Here is a 19277-nt window from a genome sequence, read left to right as displayed (position 1 = left end):
GACTTGTCTGTGTTGGCTCTTGGCTGTGCATGCGGGGTCCTTGTCTTGTCGTGTGGGATGCCCCGTGGTGCCGCGCTGGCTCTCTAGTTACGGCCTGAGGGTTTAGTTGCCCCATCGCTTGTAGGACCTTAGTTCCCTACGCAGGGATTGAACCTGCGTCCCCTGTGTTGCAAGGTGGATTCTTAACCAGCAGACCACCAGGGAAGTCCCCACCCTTGTCCTAATCCACAAAGTTTTGGGGTCATTTGTTACACAACCAAAGATAACTTACACATCCAGCCAGTAAACTATTTGGTGCTTAACTTAGCCACAGTGGCTTTTAGTTGTTTGTATCCTTACAGGGTTGTTGTGTGGGATGAATGTGCTACATTTCGTAAAGGACTTATCAAAATCTGGCTCACAGAAGGGCTAAATGAACGGTGGCTAAATGAATGGTATGTGAAATAGGTTCTGAATGCCTATGAGAGGTGTAGTGCAGACAGCTGTTAGGACATCCAATAGAGTCACAATGAATGGCAGTCTGCATGCCGCTGAACCACAGTTCTCTCAAATCCAAAATGAGGACATTTCCTAAATTATCTGTAAGTGCTTTTCAAGCTCTAAGATCCCATGATCCTATACTAAATTGGCCCCAAACTCAGCTTGGCACATCCTCTCGATGGCTCTAAACTCACGCCTCATTGGGTCTCAGCTGTGGACTAGCCCATGCCAACGCCTTTATGGTCTTTTACGCAGTGCCTCTGAGTGCTTCATCTATCAACACAGGAGCAGCAGCGAGACGCGCGCACCCCCAGAGCTGCTGCCTTTGCCGCTTCTGGGGCACCATTGATACTGTAGTTTATGCAACTGTTGCCTCCCAGGTAGCTTCAGCTTTTTGAAATCTTTGCTCTAATATTATATGGAGGGGAGGCTGATTCTGGGCAGCATAAAGGATGAGGAGGAAGATGCTAGTGATGCTTTACCCTCTTCTCTGCTTTACTGAGCAATTCATCTCTGAGCCCACATTTGCATCCCCCATTCAGCAATGCATTCGCCCTGCAAATAAGAGCCCTCCCTTCCTAGAAGGCAGTTTAGACCGTGTATTTCTTAAAGATGCTTCTTGAGAGGCCGTTGCCATTCCGGGAAGCTTCTCAGCATATCCTTTCCAGTTCCATTGTAATAAACTTCATGAAGAGATTTTGGTCAATGAAGATCTCTGCACTTGAGGGTGGCCACAAGTGAATTAGCGTGTATGTTGAGATACTGAGCTGAGAGTGGTTGCCCACTTCTGACCTAGAAGATGACCTTCTGAAGGCCTAGACAAGGAGGCAGAGCCTTGGCACAGATGAACATCACGTCAGAGTTAATCAACGGATCATGCAAATGAGGCACCCATTTATAGCATTTATTTAAATTTTCATTTAAATTGCTGGTTAAATGGAATCATTTAACATCCCACAGTCAACACTTGAGTAAATTGGTTTTAAAACTGTATATTATATTGCGGCACATCGCAGTTTATACACAGTTCCAAAATAATTGCTTGTTTCTCTCAGAGTACAAAATATGTGTCCAGATAGTTTAAAGTGGTTACATGAGAAATAATGTCTTCTTCTTTATTTTTTCTTGGGGAAAATGATAGAATATAGTCCTTAGGATTGTGAGGTCTGAACTCAGGTCATGTGGCATTGAATTCTGTCTCTGACACTTACAGTTCTCTTTGTCCCTCTGGCTTCCATCCTGTCTGTAAAATTGAGTTAATAAAGAGAATTATTATGAGAATTGGATGAAGTGACGTATATAAGATACCTAGCTCAGTACCTGATCCCTTGCAAGCACTTAATGTTAACTGCTATTATTGTTTCCTAAATGCTATTGTATTTTTGTTCCCTTTCTGCATACTACTACTGGAAAAGCTACTAGAAAAGATAGTCACACAGGTGGCTGGCATGGTATTTATTTTTGGCCATGCTCTTCTAGTTGCCTTTTACTAAGACAGTGATCTACCCACTGGCCACAAACATCCTGACTTGTACGGGAGTGGAACATTTCATAAAGTAGAAGAAACATAATATTTGTTTTCTGATGGTAGCTGGGTGACCTCTAAGTTTTGGAGAATACTAAAAATAGATAAGAAGCTCTGAAGGTCCGGAGAATATACTTACTAAACTACGTCTAGTTGGCTTTAACTTTCCTTGATTAGAAATGTCTACAGAAGCCAAGTTATTCTGAGTATTAGTTATGGTTCTCTGGTTCTGCCGAACACAGAATGACTCTTGCTCACTAGAAGGGGGAGTTTACTTAGAAGGATTTGGGAGAACTCACAGAATTGGTGAGAAAGCTAAATAATGAGACCTTGGAAGAAACAGGGGCCAAGGCAAGGGGTAAACCTAACTAACAGTGCTGCCAAGACTGGGGAGAGAGAGATTCCAGCTGGGATGCTGGCCAAGCCAAAAATTGCCCAAGCTAACAAGCAAACTCAAAAGGAACATTCTCCCTACTCAGCCTTAACTCTCGGAAAACAGGAGGGTCACTGATAATAAGGCTACAGGTCAAATCTAATGTTTCAGAGATATTGTAGGCAAGAAGTTAGGTGAAGAGTCGGAGAGGGTACAGAGCCAAGAAGATGGCCAAGGGGAAATGCCAGCAAGAATGGCTGGCGTTGACTCTTGAGGGAAGGGCTAATGAAGGAGAGGGCAGACACAGTGAGAGCAGTTCCTGGGGAACACGTTACTGTTGAGCCAGACGAAAGCACATCATCTGTAGCCAAGTTCTGCTGCCAGGGCTGAAATTTACCGTATGTACATGCCGATCTAGAGTTCTCATCGAGCCTGGCTTCATCCAAGTCCTTGCAAACTGAAGTAGTATCCATCAGAGAAATTCATAAGGTAGAGAGGGGAATGGTGGGTGAGGTGGTCTTGAGAGCTGCCTGTCAGCCTGACAAAATGACACTTCCCATACCAGCATGTAGATCTTGTCAAGTAACCTTTACTCAAGTCACAGGAGTAGACATCTCGGGAAATCCTACTCTCCTGAAAATACCAGAAGGTCACCCAGTTTCTGGCCTGGTGCTCTGTGAAAGGTAAACATTTTGAAATTAAAAATAAATAAAGTTTATGGTGAACCGTGCACGTATCAGCCGTTGGTAGGGCAGTGACATCTATATCGGAGAGGCTCTTTCAGAGACTCCCTTCTAAGAAGCTTGCCATCTCGGAGGATGGATGGTGTTAATGGACCTAGCTGTTATGTTAAAGTTCATGGCTTGGTGTTTCCATAGACTCTGAATCACCTGACAGGCAGCCCAGGTGCTAACACAAGAGGATCTCACAAAATCACACTTGGGGTGAAGGGAGCACGTCACCACCCTGAAACGTTCTGCGTTCCTGCATGCTTTGCAAGAGAGGAGCTGATGTATGGATGCACACCATGACTTTTACATATCTTATTCTGTCACCTTCCATCCAAAGATCACTTCAGAACGCAGACTTCCTGGAGTGCAGAAAAGCTATACTATCCAAGCAAAATTGTAAGGCTTCTTAGAAAAACCTGAGGTTCCTGGCTTCAAGTTTGCGGTAACGGTATTATAAGGGAGAGATCAGATTAAGTATAACCTGTCTTCTCTCTTGGCTCAGAGGGTAAAGAATCGGCCCACAGTATGGGAGACCTGGATTCGACCCCTGGGTTGGAAAGATCCCCTGGAGAAGGGAATGGCTACCCACTCCAGTGTTCCCATCTGGAGAATTCCATGGGCAGAGGAGCCTGGCGGGCTACAGTCCATGGGGTCACAGAGTCGGACACGAGATAACGACTAACTCTTCACTTTCCCATCCTGTCTGTTATGTAATTCATGTTCTCCCTCTCCCTGGCCTGGATTATTGCCCTCATATTTCCCCAACTTGAGCTCTTGACTTGCCATCTGAACCCATCACTGGTACCCACTTTATCTTTCGAAGGCACTTTTCTTACTCCATCAGAAATTCCCAACTGTTCCTATTGCCCATCAGGTGATGGCCACATTCCTCAGTCCTCAGAGACACTCTCGCCACCTCTCAGCAGTCAGTCGCTTCTCCATTTTACAGACCCTGCCCCTTGGATGAAGAGAAGCTCTTGAGGTTTCCTGGACACACACACACACACACCACTTTCTCTGCCTAGTTCCGGTTGCTTTTCGGTCCTGAATGTCTTTCCCATGACCTTTGTTTCGACTCCATCATAACCAACTTCGACTAATCAGTCTAAAGCCTTAATATTCCATTTCTACTTTTCCACACGTTGACCCAGCTGGCCCTTTTCTGGTGCTCCCCACATCTGCCTAGGTCCCTACCATTTCCCTGGTGGCTCAGGTCCCCAACTCAGGAGTCTTCGAAGATTCTTCTGTTGTCGTGACCCCCTGAATCCACGTCATCAGCCAGCCCTCTCGGCTTTACTGCCAAAGCCTCCCGGATTGCAGCGCTTCACTGCACCTTCTTTCTGCATCTCCTCCCAGATCAAGAGGCTGGTGCCTCTACTGCCTGGACTTCCACAGCAGCCTCCTAGGCAGCCTCCTTATTCCCATGTCTGCCCTTAGACGGGCCCCCTCTACAGGGTGCCAGAGACGGCTGTCGGAGATGCGAACCAGACTGCGCGGCTCTTCGCTCGGGCTGGCTGCTGCCTTTGGCATGAAACGCCTTGCCTGGTCTGCTCCCGAACCTCTTTCCCAAGCTGGCTCTATTCTCCCTTCCCTCGTCCTCACCCCTGGGCCCCACCCATCTCTTTCCCGTCCTTTGAGAGAACAATTTATAGATCGTTTACATCTGTTGCTTCTTTCTAAACTACTCTCTCTTCATGTCTTTTTACATCTGGAACTTTCTCCTCATTTGCATCTTAATTCAAATGTTTCTTCATAGGAAATACTTTCCCCTGATCAGATCTGAAATTCCTGCTTGTCTTCGTTCTACCAAGCCGTTCAAGTAACTTCCTTTAAAGCATTTGTTAGGGTCTGCAATTATTTAAACTGTTTCTTTGTTTTTTTTTTTTTTGTATTAAGTCTCTCTCCCATCCACCCCAAGTAAATTTGTGCCTTCCTCTGCATTGCTCAGCTTCCAGTGCCTCACACATTGTTCTGAACATAACAGGCCCTAAATAAATATTTGCTGAATGCTTGAATGAAGGACCATTCTAAATACCATCTAACCTAAAAGGACTTTCTGCTTCTCACAGTCAGAAGCCCTTCTCTGGAATTTCAGTGTGCTTTATCCGACCTCAAGCATCGTACTTTATACTTTACACCTTGTGGATGGGATCCTAGCTATTCACAAATGTGTCTGCGCTTCCTTGTTGGACTCTGTGGTTACTGTCTCTATGTCTGACTCGTCTCTGAGTCTCACACAGTGCCTGCCCCAGGGTCTTGCACATACCTAGTATTCAATAAATATTTGGGGAAGTATAAACAAAACAAGTATTAACTCTGTGAATTTCAGCTACAGTGAGTTTAACCCCCAAAATAAGACCAAAGGAGTGATCTGCGTTGTCTTTTTTTTTTTTGCCTTTGGTTGCCATCTCTAGGGCCTCCCAGGTGGCTCAGTGGTAAAGAATCTGCCTGCCTATGCAGGAGACATGAATTAGATCCCTGGGTCAGGAAGATTGCCTAGGGAAGAAAATGGCAACCTACTCCAGTATTCTTGCCTGGAAAATCCCATGGACAGAGGAGCCTGGCAGGCTACAGTCCATTGGGCTGCAAAAGAGTCAGACAGGCTTTGCGACTAAGCCACAAGCAAAGCCCGTCTCTAGTGGACTGAAGCTGTGAGCGTAGTTTCACCGCTTGCTCCTGTGACTTCACATTTTAGGGCTGTGCTGTGGACATCATTTGGTGTCTAAGCCAGGTCTCTGATTAAACCAGTTACAGAGCTAGATTCCGACACTTAGTCCCTGAACTTGTTGCTACTATCCGCACCTTCGGAGCTTCTGTGGCTGCTGCCTTGTATTATTGTTATTTCTTAATATTTATTTATTTCCTAGAGTCGTCTTCCTTGTAGGCTGCCCACAGCTACCCTCTCATTGGCATGCTGTATCTAAGACAGCACAAATGGCTTAAAATGGATATGATACTCTAAAAGGATGCAAACAGTGGTTAAATCTGACAGTGCCAGGTACATCGACTGAATTAGGTGTCCATTTTTTTCAAGCTTAGAAGAAACAATGGATTTAGAAGACTCTGATACAGAGGACTGTCTCTTCAACTTCTTTTCAGCTCTGTGTTTTTCTCCCTGTCCCCCTGGATATTGTCTTTCAAGACTTTAACAACTTGAGAGCAGAGACTGCATTTTTTGCTTTCTGTATTCCCAGGCACGAGGCTGGGTGCTCGGTACCCGGGAGGCCCTTATTAATTTATTGATTAGTGTTGCCCTCTTTCCCCAGTTTTCTTCGCTTGCCTGTCTTGGACTGGCCCACTAGGCTCTCCAGGTCCTGACCCTCAGCTCTCACTAGGGCCCCGGTGTCTCTGGCACAGCTTTTCTGAAGTGTTCCTTAGCCTCCCCACCAGATGCCTGGATTCACTTTTGACTCATTGTTCCTCTTTCTGTTCCTTGGAAGCAAGCATTTATTTTCCTAGAGCTAATTTTCTCTTAACAATTAAAGACTCTCAAATGGTGAGCTTGGTTCTTTTGGGTTGATTTTCTGGCAAAGATCTGACCTTTACCGGAACCAGCGTGTAATGTTGGTACCGGGAGAGTCCATGAACTCCGCCTCAGTAATGGTCCTTCCTCACTGGGTCCTGTTCTCTCTTCCTGCCACTCGGGTCTGCGGCTTGCAAGGCTGTCTTCCACCCTTGCAACGACCCAGTGTTTTCTCCACTGGCCAGATAAGAAGGCTGGGTCACGTGGATGTTAAGCATGGGCAACATCATAGCGGCACAGTTAGAACTGGGGCCGGCATCTCCCTGGTTTCAAAGCTTAAGCCTGGGCATCGACTCAGATGCTAATGGAAGCCTTGCTAATGGGATTACACTGACCGGAGAATGGGCAATGCCAGGTCACTGTATTGGGAGCTGGTGAGACCACACCTGGGTTATGCCTCTTTTTATTAGAGATAAACTCATTCAGAGGAGCAACCATGGATTATCAGATCCATGGAAGAAGCTGGAGCAGTTTTAATGGGCAAAATAAGAGATTTAGACGCGAATCGATGAAAGTCTTCACGTGTTTGGTATAGGTGCTGCCGAAGCAAGCACAAGGTTTGGGTTAGAGCCCCATGGGAGAGAAATCAGACTTGCTTTGTCTACTCCTCTCCTGCAGAAGCCTGGAGAAATGCCACAAGCGCAGATTCAGAGTCACCGTAGGCGAAGCTTTGTGGCCCCTCCAGCTGTTTGCCGTGGAGCTGTTACTTTAAGAAACGAAGAGGTTTTAGAATTATTATTATTACTATTAATTCCTGCAGATTTTTACAGAGAAGACAAGTCTTCGAATTCAGAAGTCTTCTCTGACCCCTCAGCTTCTCCTCTAACCCTAAGCCATAGCCCTAAATGTCTAGATTGTTTGCATTCAACTTGTTACTGGTGTCCTTCTCAGGACATGGGACACTCATTATCTCCTGTTGCATTATTCAAACTCTGAGACTCTCAGTTAACAGAGGACAGAAACGGGGTCTAATTCATCTTGCTGTCATTATTGACTCCGTAACACTGCCTTACAAACTGTAGATGTCCATAGCACGGTACCTTGTTGCTCCTTCATAAAGCTTCAGTGTATTATTCACCCCAGTTTCACTGCTTAACCAGCTCTGCGCCCCTGGACAAGCCAGTTAAACTCTCTGTGTCTCCACTTCCTCAACTATAGAACTGAATAAGCAGCTGGAAATTTTGTGACAATTAAGTTTTTCAACTCTGTAAAGTTTTGAGAGCAGAGTCTGCCCCACATGTCTTGCACTGTTGTAAATTTTCAGCACCTAACGCCCAAAGAGACTTTGAGATACGCAAGGAGATGATCAAGTTCCTATCTTTAGCCTCCAGCCTGCTGTGTGGCACACGGGAGGTGAGTAATCCATGTTTGTTGAAATGGATACATAATCATTAAACGATAAGAGAGAAGCCAGGCAGCCAAAGATGTTAGATTCTGGAAGCACCTGAGAGGTCAACAACAACTGTGGGCCCTAAACCCACCTGCGTGTTAGTATAAGTGAAGGCAATGGCACCCCACTCCAGTACTCTTGCCTGGAAAATCCCATGGATGGAGGAGCCTGGTGGGCCGCAGTCCATGGCGTCGCTAAGAGTCGGACACGACTGAGCGCCTTCACTTTCACTTTTCACTTTCATGCATTGGAGAAGGAAATGGAAACCACTCCAGTGTTCCTGCCTGGAGAATCCCAGGGATGGGGGAGCCTGGTGGGCTGCCGTCTATGGGGTTGCACAGAATCAGACATGACCGAAGCGACTTAGCAGCAGTAGCAGCAGGTGAGAGAGCAGCCGGCCCAGAACTTTTCCTGGATTGTCTCCTATTTTACTGATGAGGGAAAGTTAAGCACAGAGAGAATGTGTCATTCCAGGGTCAGAGAACCTGAGAGACTCAAACTCAGCTCTCCTGTTGTCTCAGCCACAGGGCTGGGGAAGGGGTTTGGGGGCTGTGTGAAAGGGTTAAATAAGATGACATCTAAGATGGCGATGCAGCCAGCCAACAGCTCAGGGAGTTGTTGAGTGCTTGTGAACACCAACAACTGAGCTGTTTCCTGGGACGTCCAGAAAACTGAGACACGGATCCCCTCTGTCATTGTTTCTACTCTGGTTCAGGAAATAAAACGTCGACACGAATAGCCACTTTCCTGCAAAGTGGACAGTGACAAGGCAGGAAGTTTGGACAGCTGCCCACTAGGGGCGGACAGAGCTGCTTGACTGTGGCCGGAAGTTCAGCTCTCTTCACGGGGCAAACTCCTCCCACTGAGCCTCCTTCCTCCGACTGTTCCAGGAGATAACTCACCAGCCGCTTTAGAGTTCACTACCCTGGCGTCCCTTGGACTGCAAGGAGATCCAACCAGTCTGTTCTAAAGGAGATCAGTCCTGGGTGTTCTTTGGAAGGAATGATGCTAAAGCTGAAACTCTAATACTTTGGCCACGTGATGCGAAAAGTTGACTCATTGGAAAAGACTCTGACGCTGGGAGGGATTGGGGGCCGGAGGAGAAGGGGACAACAGAGGATGAGATGGCTGGATGGCATCAATGACTTGATGGACATGAGTTTGGGTAGACTCTGGGAGTTGGTGATGGACAGGGAGACCTGGTGTGCTGCGATTCATAGGCTCTCAAAGAGTCGGACACGACTGAGCGACTGAACTGAACTGAACTGAGCCCTGGCGTCTGATCATTCTGAGATCTCCCTTTCCCTGTCATAGCTTACTGTCACATGTAATTACTCCTGTTTATTTATGTATTTAATAAATAGTTTTAATTGCCTACTGCTGTTACCTAACACTTCCTGAGTTTGCTAGTATTTCTAATGTTTACTGAGAGCCCACTGTTGGCCAGGCTTTGCTTTAGGTCTTCATCTGCATTGATTCACTTAATCCTGTGAAACTCTGAAATAGTATTTGAAGCTGAATGTATCATTTGGGCTTCCCTGGTGGCTCAGAAGGTACAGAATCTGCCATCAATGCAGGAGACCCAAGTTTGACCCCTGGGTTGGGAAGATCCCCTGGAGAAGGGTATGGCTGCCCACTCCAGTATTCTTGCCAGGAGAACTCCATGGACAGAGGAGCCTGGTCGGCTATAGTCCATGGGGTCGTAAAGAGTCAGACACAACTTAGTGACTAACACTTTCACTTTATGATTTGTTTGGCAAGGAAGAACGGTGCATCTTTGCAAACAAAACAGCAGTTGAGCTAATTGTATGGATAGGAGTTTGGAAAGTATGGGGTTGAGGAATCGGTGGAAATAAGCCAGAATGTTTTGGGATTGACTGGTTTCCATGTTTGCCGGTGTGGTTCCTGGAGTGAGATTTGTGATGGACTGACCTTCAGAGACCAAAAGCCTAGAAAACAGAGAAGGAGGGCAAAGAGAAAGAAAGTGGCCTTGGTGAGAAGAACGCACGGCGAGGAGAGGGAGCCTCTCACCCGCGGTTTCCCTTGATGACCCAGACTGCAAACTCAGTTTTGCCTCATTGACCCTGTTCCCCGGGTCCTTCTTTCAGCCCCTTCTGGTCCTTTCTAGTCCATGAATTGAGTTCTTTGTCTGCCCTCTTCCTACCAAAGGCGTCTCCTGCTTGGTTAGGGCTGGCAAACTGCAGTGGCATCTCAGAGGAGGGGATATGGTCACTGGCTGGTTGAAGGAGCCAGGGTCCTGGGCTTCTTGTATCTAGTAACCAAAAAATGTTTATGGAACTCTTCCAATCTGACAGGCACTTTCGGGTGCCCTGAAACAGACAGCAGCTGACAGGAACTGGATCATTCCCGTAGAGCATAATCTCTGTTGCAAAGACAGTATTTAAACAAGTAAATAAATAAATATTATACATATCATGTCACATGGTGGTTACCACTCTGGAGTCAAATAAAGCAGAGAAAAATGTGGGACAGAGGAGTGGGCGCAGTGTGAAATGAGGTCACTGGGGGCACCTCACTGAGAGACTGGTGTTTAAGGAGAGAGTCGAGGAAAAGTGGAGAGGCCACAGTGAGTGGGATGTGGTGTTTGGAGGGCAGGAACTAGAGAAGTTGTGATGCCCAAGAGATAATGGGGGAAGGAGCTCATTTAAAGCCTAGGCATTTTCAGGACTTTGACTTTTAATTTGATAAAGGGTCATTGAATGGTTTGAACAGGAGTCACGATGTGATCTGACTTAGCGTTTTGAAGAAACATGGGAGCTGCCTTGCTGAGAATTGTTTTCACAGTACCTGGGGCAGGGTGGCAGCTGCAGGGTTCATTGGAAAGTGAACCCGGGCATTTGATGGTGGTAAGGGAGGGGGCACGGAAGAGCAGACAGATTCTGCGTATGTTCTTCCTGGAACATTCTTCTCATGGAAGGCTTGAGTATTTACTGCTGTCAGCTCTAGCAGATAGAGTCCCGATGTGCCTCTCCAGAAGAGCACAGCTTGGCTGATTATTCAGGCTCCAGAGGGTCTTTTCTAGTCTGGGCCAAAGTGACAATATGGTGGGGTAGGGGAGGAGAGGTGCATGATCACATCTTGTTGTAGAATTAAAACATCAAGAAAAGATGCATAATCTATGCCCAAACCTTTATAGTTTTTGAGTAGGATTTTCTCCTATAGAATTGTTCAAAATCTATAGAGAAATTATAGATTTATAAAATTGATGGCTGTGGAGCAAGAGACAATTTCAATTTCAGTTTCTCTGCTATTTTGCTTGCACGTGGGTGTTTGATATTGTGTGTATGTGTGAGAGAAACAGAGAGGGAGAGAAAGAGACTCTCAGAGGCCTACAGAGTGGTTGCTATTCCCTGGACAATAGAAATGTGAGATTCCCACTAATGAGGTTAGGAAAAAATCAGACCTTTTCTGTGTGCTTAATAATAGCACTGCCTACTGACAAAACCAGGGTTCCCTGAAAAATTGCCCTCTTTTCCAATTTATTTTTAGGACATGAAATTTGGGAGGGAGGAAAGTGCCTTGAGTGGTAAGCACTTCCATCCAACAGCTCAATTCCAGGGCTTCACCATTTGGCCCTAAACCATGTTAGATACATCTTTCCAAGTGGAAGACAAATTAAAGCTAAGGATGAAGCTGAGATTCATTATGAGAGCTTTGAATGGTTACCCCTCAGTCTGAGGATAAAAGATCAGTCGTTTGCTACAGATTCTATCATTCTCGAATTGGAGAGTCTTCCCCCTACGTTTTTATCTGCCTGTGGACATCATGAGAGTTTGCCAGCCATAGAATTACAGGGCATAATAAATGTAAATGCTGTTAGAACCCTTGGTAGGTATAAAAATATCTGAAATACACACAGACCCATCAGTGTGTTTAAAGGAGGTGCTATGCTTGGTGAGGTGCTGAAAAATATTTTAAAATTGTTTGTGTAACTTTTTGCAAGTTATTGAATATAATAAGGAGGAAAGAGATACTGATTAGAAAGAGAGCATACGATCGAATCAGAGCTTGAGGCAGAATATTGGTTGAATATCTGGATAAGTTGCCAGAATTAATTTGGAGGAGAGCTATTTTGGGTAGGCAGTAACCTTTAGTCTCAGATATAGATTTCCACATTGACTTTTAACCTTTATCATGGACCCGCAGCTGTCCAGTCCTGAAAGTGTTCTGTTCCACCCTCCTGCCTAAATTGCAAGTTTGAGGAGTTTCAAAGTGTGAGATACGGCTTACAGGACCTTCCTGCTGCTCAGCTTTCCTCCTCCTCACAGTAGGAAGTGGCCAAGTATATTTAACAGGGGGCTTTCAGAGACACAGCAAGGGGGCACTTAATCACAGGCTTAAAATGTAAAATCAAAAGAAGAGACACGTTGACATTTCTTCTTCTCTGGGAGTGCCTTATGAAAGGAAACATATCAGTTCAGTTCAGTCGCTCAGTCGTGTCCAACTCTTTGCAACCCCATGAACCACAGCACGCCAGGCCTCCCCATCCATCACCAACTCCTGGAGCTCACTCAATCTCATGTCCGTCGAGTGGGTGATGCCATCCAGCCATCTCATCCTCTGTTGTCCCCTTCTCCTCCTGCCCCCAATCCCCCCAGCACCAGGCTGTTTTCCAGTGAGTCAACTCTTCACATCAGGTGGCCAAAGTATTGGAGTTTCAGCTTCAGCATCAGTCCTTCCAGTGAACACTCAGGACTGATCTCCTTCAGAATGGACTGGTTGGATCTCCTTGCAGTCCAAGGGACTCTCAAGAGTCTTCTCCAATACCACAGTTCAGAACCATCAATTCCTCTGCGCTCAGCTTTCTTCACAGTCCAACTCTCACATCCATACATGACCACTGGAAAAACCATAGCCTTGACTAGATGGATCTTTGTTGGCAAAGTAATGTTTCTGCTTTTCAATACACTGTCTAGGTTGGTCATAACTTTCCTTCTAAGGACTAAGCGTCTTTTAATTTCATGGCTGCAATCACCATCTGCAGTGATTTTGGAGCCCAGAAAAATAAAGTCTGACACTGTTTCCACTGTTTCCCCATCTATTTCCCATGAAGTGATGGGACCAGATGCCATGATCTTCATTTTCTGAATTTTGAGCTTTAAGCTAACTTTTTCACTCTCCTCTTTCACTTTCATCAAGAGACTTTTTAGTTCCTCTTCACTTTCTGCCATAAGGTGGTATCATCTGCATATCTGAGGTTATTGATATTTCTCCTGGCAATGTTGATTCCAGCTTGTGCTTCTTCCAGCCCAGCTTTTCTCATGATGTACTCTGCATATAAGTTAAATAAGCAGGGTGACAATGTACAGCCTTGATGTACTCCTTTTCCTATTTGGAACCAGTCTGTTGTTCCATGTCCCGTTCTAACTGTTGCTTCCTGACCTGCATATAGGTTTCTCAAGAGGCAGGTCAGGTGGTCTGGTATTCCCGTCTCTCTCAGAATTTTCCACAGTTTATTGTGATCCACACAGTCAAAGGCTTTGGCAGAGTCAATAAAGCAGAAATAGATGTTTTTCTGGAACTCTCTTACTTTTTCGATGATCCAGTGGATGTTGGCAATTTGAACTCTGGTTCTTCTGCCTTTTCTAAAACCAGCTTGAACATCTGGAAGTTCACAGTTCATATATTGTTGAAGCCTGGCTTGGAGAATTTTGAGCATTACTTTACTAGCATGTGAGATGAGTGCAATTGTGCGGTAGTTTGAGCATTCTTTGGCACTGCCTTTCTTTGGGACTGGAATGAAAACTGACCTTTTCCAGTCCTGTGGCCACTGCTGGGTTTTCCAAATTTGCGGGCATATTGAGTGCAGCACTTTCACAGCATCATTTTTCAGGATTTGAAATAGATCAACTGGAATTCCATCACCTCCACTAGCTTTGTTTGTAGTGATGCTTTCTAAGGCCCACTTGGCTTCACATTCCAGGATGTCTGGCTCCAGATGAGTGATCACACCATCGTGATTATCTGGGTCGTGAAGCTCTGTTTTGTACAGTTCCTCTGTGTTTTCTTGCCACCTCTTCTTAATATCTTCTGCTTCTGTTAGGTCCAGACCATTTCTGTCCTTTATTGAGCCCATCTTTGCGTGAAATGTTCCCTTGGTATCTCCAATTTTCTTAAAGAGATCTCTAGTCCTTTCCATTCTGTTCTTTTCCTCTATTTCTTTGCATTGATCGCTGAGGAAGTCTTTCTTATCTCTCCTTGCTATTCTTTGGAACTCTGCATTCAAATGCTTATATCTTTCCTTTTCTCCCTTGCTTTTCGTTTCTCTTTACAGCTTTTTGTAAGGCCTCCTCAGACAGCCATTTCCTTAAATTACAAGGGAGTTTGTGCTCATGAAACAGACATGGGTTTGTGTTCACAAAGATCATTTTTGCACATATCTGAAAGATGTTTGTATGAGTGAATAAAATGGGTTGAATTTCCATTTCTTGAACTCCTGCTTGCTCCCTGATGCTAAACAAAAGGTGCTGCAGGAATGGAAAATGGAGCTTTCTTTCTTTAACTCTGTCGTATCATTGGGTGCCATTAAGAAGCTGTTAGCTTCAGTGCCTCAGACGTATCAAATGAAGGGATTCCCTTTGAAGGTGGGATCACAAGCCATTTCCTGCATGCTTGGCTTTGTGCTGGAATAAGATTCTCTCTAAAACATGGTTTGATTGTGTGCTTCCAGGAGATACCGGTCCGCAAGAGATGGTTCCGAGCAGGAAGAACATGGTGCTCGTGGATGGAGTCATACTGAACGGCCCCACAACAGATGCAAAAGCAGGAGAGAGATTTGTGGAAGACGCCTGTAGACTAATAATGGAAGAGGTGGTTTTGAAGGCCACGGACATCCGTGAGAAGGTAAACGTAAAAGCCTGTGAGAAACTGTGAGAACGGGACTGCTGGGTTTCATCCACCCCTGGATGGCTAGCTGTAAGGGCAGAGGAGCCATGCTTTCATTTCCTGTGTACTTTTGTTTCAAGGGGATGCCAAGATACCAAAGTTGGTACCCACTCTCCCACCCCACCTCAGCTTCCAGACCCCCATCCAGTTTCTGCTTTCCTGGAAAGCAGCCAGCAAGTGTGGGGAGACTGGCCAAGACCCAGAGTTTCACCAGGTAAGGTTGTGAAGCACAGGGTGAACCTTTCTGCCCCACATGATGATACAAGTTATAAAGCACCGATGATCTGATGTGTATAGTCTCCAGCACACACCCTGCTCCCCATTGTCTGGTGCAATTCCTTACCTTACTAGTGAAATCAAGCAGAAGGTAGAAAAAGCGTGAAAAGTGTTTAAACTTATCTGAGGGTCTTAACTAGCAGTTTGTCTGAGCTTAGACTGGAAATCTTGGGCTGCTAAGTCTGACTTTTCTGACTAGTACCAGTGACCTGTTCTAGCTTTCAAATACAGACACAAATCGATATTGGAATCATCACTAATGACATCTGTTCTTAATAGTAATTACTTTGTGCCGATTGATATTCTAAGAACTACTCCATATGTGTTTGTGTATTTAACCCATGTGTTCGTGTGTTGAATCTGTAAAGACCCCTAAGATGCCGGTACTATTGATCAACTCCATTTTAGAGACGAGTGGCAAAGCGTGGCACAAGATGCCAAGGGTATTGCCCCAAAGCACATGCCAGTGGGTCTTGGAGCCGGCGCCAGAATCCAGGCTGGTTGCAGAGTCTGTGCTTTTCATGGCTTCTCCCTGTGTCTCTCAGAATCTCACAATTAATAGCTATCACATTGACCACCTTTCATATTGCAAATCACTGAAGGTATTTCCTAATTTTGTGCTTATAATTGAGTTTTCTCCTGTCTTAGCTGTACCCAGGGAACGTTTTGGACCTGCTTTACTTTGGAGTACAGTACTCCCCTGGAAATTTTTTATATTGGCCTTTATGCAGTCATTAAATATTAACTGAGTCTAGCTAAGGATAAAACATTATATTCAGCCCTGGGGGATATAAAGCAAAGTAAGATAAAGGCTCAGCTTTGAACAGAATCGGAATAAAAAACAGGGGGTCCCAGGAAGGTGATAAATGTCGTGTGGTTTAGGCAGACTTTGGGTAGATCGCACAAAGAAGTGGACACGTTGGACTTTGACACAGAATCTGAGGATGAAATAGGTGTTTGCTTTTGTTGTTGTTTTTTATTTGGCTGCATCTGGTCTCATCTGCAGCATGAAGGATCCAGTTCCCCGACCAGGGATTGAGCCCAAGTCCCTATGTTGGGAGCATGGAGTCTTAGCCCCTGGACAACCAGGGAAGTTCCTGGAGTAGGATTTTGATGGGTAGAGAGAAGTGAGCCCAGGTGTGTTGCAGAAAGTGGAAGGTGAATGAGGGGGAGAGAGTTATAATAGGGCAAGGTATTTATTACACCAAGGGGCCCCTTCACGTGGAAAGAAGGGCTCATACAGGGCAGTGATGGGAGACAGGATGAGAAGGGTAGGCTTAAAATCCTAAGTTGTTAACTCAGTGGCCCCAAGCCCATTGCAACATGGTAGTCATGCAGTGGACAGGCATCCACGTGAAGCTGGATTGTTATGTTGGAGTTGGGAGAGGGAGGTGAGGTTTTTATGCTGCTGACTTAGCCTACTTGGTCAGAGATTCAACACGTCCCCTTTCAAAGGTGGCCTGAGGACAGGATGGGTCCCCATACTTAGTGATGGGCTTCCCACGTGGTGATAGTGGTAAAGAACCTGCCTGCTGATGCAGGAGATATAAGGGACTCGAGTTCAGTTCTTGAGTCAGGAAAAGCCCCTGGAGGAGGGCATGGCTACCCTCTCCAGTATTCTTGCCTGGAGAATCCCAAGGACAGAGGAGCCTGGCAGGCTGCAGTCCATAGCGTCACAAAGAGTCAGACACGACTGAAGCGACTTAGCACACGCACCGCACAGCCATACTTAGTGACATGATTACCTCTGGCCCCCTCTTCTGCAGATACTCTTCCTCAGCCACTTTTTTTTCAATTGAACTGTAACTAACATTCAGTCAAATGTAATGCCTTTGGTGTGCAGTTCTATGAGTTTTGACAAATCGTGTAACCAGCAACAGAATTACAAGACAGAACAGTTCCGTCACCCCACGTTTCCCTGAGCTCCTCCATGTCCGCCTCTCCCCTCACCTCTGGCCCCTGGCAACCACTGATTTGTGTTTGTGGGGTTTTGCTGTCCTTGCAGATTTTTCATCAACATTACATGAATTCATAGTCCTTGCTTTGCACAGTCACAGCCCATTTGGTTGACTTCTGCCCGTCATGGTTCATGGTTCTAAGCTCAGAGTTTAATTTCATATCTCTCACACAATTTGGTGTTTCGCCCTGCTTTCCCCAGCCTCCCCGATCCTGGCCTCCACCCCCTGGAGAGTCCCCTGTCTCTCTCCTCTCCTCCACAGGGAAACTTTTTAAGGATCTTCAACACTGCCCCCTCCCTCCACATCCTCACCTCCTACGTCCTTGCTTCATGCAATCTGGCCTCCACTCCCACCTCCCTCAGCCAGGCGCTCTTGCCAAGCACACCTCCTTGTTGATCCATCCCAGGAGTGCTTCCAGTCTCTGCCTAGCTCAGCTTCTGTGCAGGACCTGACCGCGGTGACCGTCTCCTCCCCCGAGGACCCCTCTTCCTTTGTGCAGTAGCTCTGAACTCTTCCGGGTTGCCCCCTGCCTCTTTGGCGTGTCCTCACCTCACAGTGAGCTCCTTTTCCCTTCACCCTTTGCTTACGTGCTGGTGCTGCTCAGGGGAGAGCCGCACCTTCTGCTCTTCTTGCAGCTTCCCTCTGAGCTGTGTCACCTGGGCCGCACTATAATAGACGCCTGCAACGCTGTGTCTGATCTTTCGCAAGAGCCTCAGACCAACTACTGCACCCCCTTTGGATGTCCTGTAGGTGCCTTGGACTAAATATGCCCCAAACTCATCATCCAACCCCACCCAACCCCACTCACCATGAAACCACGTGCCAGCTGGGAAGCTCAAGTTGGCTTTTGGCTACTCCTTGCCCTCATCCTTCCTGTGTTATTGCTTTCCAGTTCTATTGATGGCGCATATGTTCAATATCTCCAGACATGCTTCATTCCTGAGGCAGCCAGCCTCATCCAGACCACTACCTTCTCTTGCCTGCTTTATTAGAGTAACTTCTTATTTCCAGTTTTACTTGGAATCTCCATATTGCAACCAAAGCCATTGTCTAAAACTAATATTATCCCATGTAATTCCCTTGTCCAAAGCATATCAATGTTTTATTAGAGCCACATTCAAACTCTGTAACATGTGGCATGAAGCCTGTCACCGTCTGAGCCTTATTTTATCTCTTCATTCATTTCTTCCACACGCTGTTGACACCCTCGTGTATGGAGGCTCTGTTAGTTCCTCGGGAGTGGTCAGAGAACTGACTGGCACCTCTGCTCTCACAGCGAGTGTGTGTCGCAAGTGCATTACACGGCACATTGCAAGGTGACAGGCGCTGTGCAAAAGGAAGAGAAGGAAGAGTTGGGGGCGGGTGCTTCTGGAAGTAGAGGAACACACAGCTTGTGATTTTAAATAAAGACTGGGGATTGCCGGCATGACAGAGGGACATCTGAGAAGAGTTTTGAATGAAGTGAGGAAGTTAGCTATGAGGTGATTTGGGTGGAGGTTGCATTCCAGGCCGAGGCTGAAGACTCTAACATGGGAATGCGCCTGGTACGTATAAAGAGCGGAAAGGAGGCCAGGGTGTGGGGTGGGGGGCGTGTCAGTGCCACTGGGGAATCAGATGTACACGATCAGTGCAGGTCATTGTAAGGACCTGGGCTTCTACTCTGAAGGAAATGAGGGGCCATCAGACGTATTTGAGCAGCGGGCTGCCTGTGGCTGAGATAGAAGAGCATTCTGGATGCTGACTGCGGGGCTGAGAGCAGATGGTGTGGGGCCAGGGGCCAGGGACAGAGACAAGTTGGGGAGCTGTTCTGGGATTCCAGCTCCACTTTTCCCTACCTCCCCCAGGCTCAGAGTTCAAGCCACACCCAGCAGACTTCTCTCTTCGGATGGGCCATGGGTGCCCTTGTATCCCAGCCCCTGCTTGTCCTGTTCCTCCTAGAAGGCCCCTTGCATGACCCCCCTCCCTTCTAATCTTGGCTTGGTTCTTTAGTTGTTCAGTCAGCAAATCATGTCCGACTCTTTGTGAGCCCATGGGCTGCAGCACGCCAGGCCTCCCTGTCCCTCACTAGCTCCTGGAGGCTGCCCAAGTTCATGTCCATTCACAACCATCTCATCC

At 46.4% G+C, this 19277-nt stretch overlaps 1 protein-coding gene across 4 annotated transcripts in view; it reads left to right on the top strand.

Moving 5' to 3' along the window:
- GADL1 (glutamate decarboxylase like 1) overlaps positions 1-19277 on the top strand; it is a 189313-nt gene that overhangs the window by 23294 nt on the left and 146742 nt on the right. For 3 of the 4 annotated variants that reach the window (XM_069561229.1, XM_069561228.1, XM_069561227.1), the window contains exon 2: positions 14714-14886. In XM_069561229.1, coding sequence (XP_069417330.1) covers positions 14714-14886 — 173 coding nt within the window. Of the gene's footprint in view, positions 1-14713; positions 14887-15014; positions 15143-19277 lie in introns of those variants that run through there. The other variant, XM_069561230.1, reaches the window with a different exon arrangement.

This window comes from Ovis canadensis, chromosome 19 (assembly GCF_042477335.2).
Source record: "Ovis canadensis isolate MfBH-ARS-UI-01 breed Bighorn chromosome 19, ARS-UI_OviCan_v2, whole genome shotgun sequence".
NCBI lineage: Eukaryota > Metazoa > Chordata > Mammalia > Artiodactyla > Bovidae > Ovis > Ovis canadensis.
The sequence above is the reverse complement of the archived record's forward strand: the minus strand, read 5'-3'. Positions and strand labels throughout refer to the sequence as shown.